Below are 2651 nucleotides of genomic sequence, written 5' to 3'. Positions count from 1 at the left end.
AAAAGGTATGGAGACAGGATACATCCCTGGCATACATCATTTCACTAGGTCAGAAAAATAAAACTCTTTTCATTAGCAAAGAAAATAATTTTCATAAATTATAAATAAATTCCCAGAACATGAAGAACAGAATGAAGTACAAGAAAAAAAATATATCGAAGATGTACCAAATATTCCAAACATAGTTATAAAAATTCTTACGGTTATGATCAAAATATTAAAGGCATGCAATGATCCATGGTGCCCATATATATGACAAACTCTCTCCTTTCTCCTGTCCTTTCTCTTTATTGAGTTGGAACTGACTCATAGCTGATTCTCCAATGGTTTTTCTGAGGATGTAAATAACACAAATCATGGTTGCCTATCTTTCTTTTGCAGAGCCACTTGTGGATTTGAAATAGCAAAGAATTTCAGCCTTTGTGTTTATAAGCTGAACTGCCAATATACTAAGTCATCAGAACTCCTTTCATTATAACTATTAAAAGTAAGGAATTGTGCTGCCAATTAAAACATTTCCACTTGGAATCCACCAGCTGCTCTGTAGGAGAAAGATGGACAATCTTCTCCCCTGAGATTTACGGCCTCTGAAAACTCACTGGAGGGTCAGTTATGGGTCAGTTCCAACTTGATGTTACACCACACCAAGAAAGAGATCAAATAACTATGAAAAAAAGAAAAAACCAACCCTCAATTTCATTGCCATCAAGTGTGAACCAACTCATAGCTGATCCTCCATCAGGTATTCAAGAGGTTTTAAATCACAAGGAAGCAAACTGCTCATCTTTCTCACATAAAACAATTGGTGATGAAGACTTTGGATTACTAGTGCCACTCCAAAAGGATTCTACCACCAGGAGGGGGAAAAAAACACTAAAACATAATTTTTAGCATCATGTGGGATAGAAACATGTTAAAGAATTGGTAAGGCTTTCCAGGGTTTAACTTCATCTACCTTTCAAGTCTTGTATCCCCGTCACTAACACATTCATACTCGAAACTGTTCTTTCTGTCTTCCTCAGGGTGTCATATCTTCCTGAAATATCCACTAGCCTACTCCTCTCAGCAACCTACTCTCACATTTACCAATCTCCTGTCAGTTTTAATATCAGTCCTTTAATATTAAACTTTATATACCTGCTGAATTATGAAAATCAAAGTGCACTACTATATCCTGAGTTCAATACACAAAGCTCATCTCATTCACAGGACTTGATTTTACTTATTATTATAAGCCTTATAACAAATACTGTGCCAAAGAAGCTCTGTTACACAATTTTGAGTCTCTCAGCATATCTCACCATTGAGCCAACTGGCAGCATCATGGTAGATGGAGAAGAGAATGAGATTGGCAACAATTTCAACTTGCCCAGGTTTACAATAAACACTCTTGGAACCAGCAGCTAGGTTCAAATCAAAAGAGTAATTGAATTAGAAAATTCTGCTGTCAGGGACTTCTCCAGAGTGCTGACATGCAAAGATGTCAGTCTAGAGACTCAGGTGCCCCTGATGTAGGCCACAATTTTCACAATTACTTGCTATGCATCAGAGAGCTGGACAATGAACAAGAATGACAGAAGAATTGGTGCATTTGAGTTGTGGTGCTGGAGAAGAGTAATGAACATTCCATGGGCTTCCAAGAAAACAAACAGGTTTGTTGTGGAGAGAGCAAAACCAACCTGCTCTCTGTAGGTAGGATTTTGAAGCGCCATCTCACATACTTTGGACATGTTGTCAGAAGAGACAAGTCCTTGAAGAAGGACATCATGCTTGGAAGGGTGGTGGGACAATTCAGGAGAGGAAGACCCTGAATGAGATGGATTGACAGTGACTGGGGTAGTAGGGGGTAGGTGTGTCAGAGACAGTGAGATTGGCTCAGAATAAGAGAGAGTTCAGAGCTACTGTACATAGGGTTGCTATGAGTTGTAGACTTGACAGCACTTAACAACAATAACATATCACAGGGGAGCTCTGGTGGCCTAGTGGCAAGAAGCTGCAGTGCAATCCCAGAGATATGTGGTTCAAATCCACCAGATGCTCTGCCAGAAAAGGAGGGGCAATCTCCTCCTGCACCTGTCAGATCTGATTTGACGGTACAGACACACACAAAATAACACAATTTTAAAAAATTTATAAAAAAATAGCATATCACAGGGTCCCTATAACTGAATGAGAATTTAAATTCAACACTAGTGTTGCAATTCTTTTCTCTTTATAAAGGTACTTACTTTCTTCTTTCTTCGTGAGGTTTTTTCAGCATCTGCATAACTTCTGAAAAGCAAAAGAATAGTCAGCTTGAAATTTAAAAAGCTTAGACAAAATACATCCTCATAAAATTTAGCCTGTATCCTTTACTTTTTAGAAAAGGCACTAACCAAGAGTAAGTAAGCTTACTGTCCACAAAGGGCTCCAGGTCACATTAATAAAACTTTTCCAGCCTCATTACAGGGACGGGATCCCGAGGAAACTTTTTCAATTTCCTCTCTTGAGACCTTTTTAAAAACTGTTTCCCAGTCATTAGGATGTGAGCCTTACCCCAGGGTGCCATACTTAAACAAACCTTCTGCCCTAAGGTCTGTAAATACCAGGAGAGGCAGAAAATAGAAATTGTTGTAGTTTTTTAATAGTTACAAATTGTTTTCACAAACATG

At 38.4% G+C, this 2651-nt stretch overlaps 1 protein-coding gene across 1 annotated transcript in view; it reads right to left on the bottom strand.

Annotated features, from left to right (window-relative positions):
• Window positions 1–2651, bottom strand: part of DCDC2C (doublecortin domain containing 2C) — a 149339-nt gene that overhangs the window by 60510 nt on the left and 86178 nt on the right. Inside the window, exon 5 of the mRNA XM_006882922.1 lies at window positions 2229–2271. Within this exon, the coding sequence (XP_006882984.1) occupies window positions 2229–2271 (43 nt within the window). The remainder of the gene's footprint in view (window positions 1–2228; window positions 2272–2651) is intronic.

The sequence above is a fragment of the Elephantulus edwardii genome, unplaced genomic scaffold (genome assembly GCF_000299155.1).
Source record: "Elephantulus edwardii isolate Elephantulus edwardi_28Jun2011 unplaced genomic scaffold, EleEdw1.0 scaffold00025, whole genome shotgun sequence".
NCBI classification, from domain to species: domain Eukaryota; kingdom Metazoa; phylum Chordata; class Mammalia; order Macroscelidea; family Macroscelididae; genus Elephantulus; species Elephantulus edwardii.
Note: the sequence above shows the minus strand (reverse complement) of the source record. Positions and strands in the feature narration are given on the sequence as shown.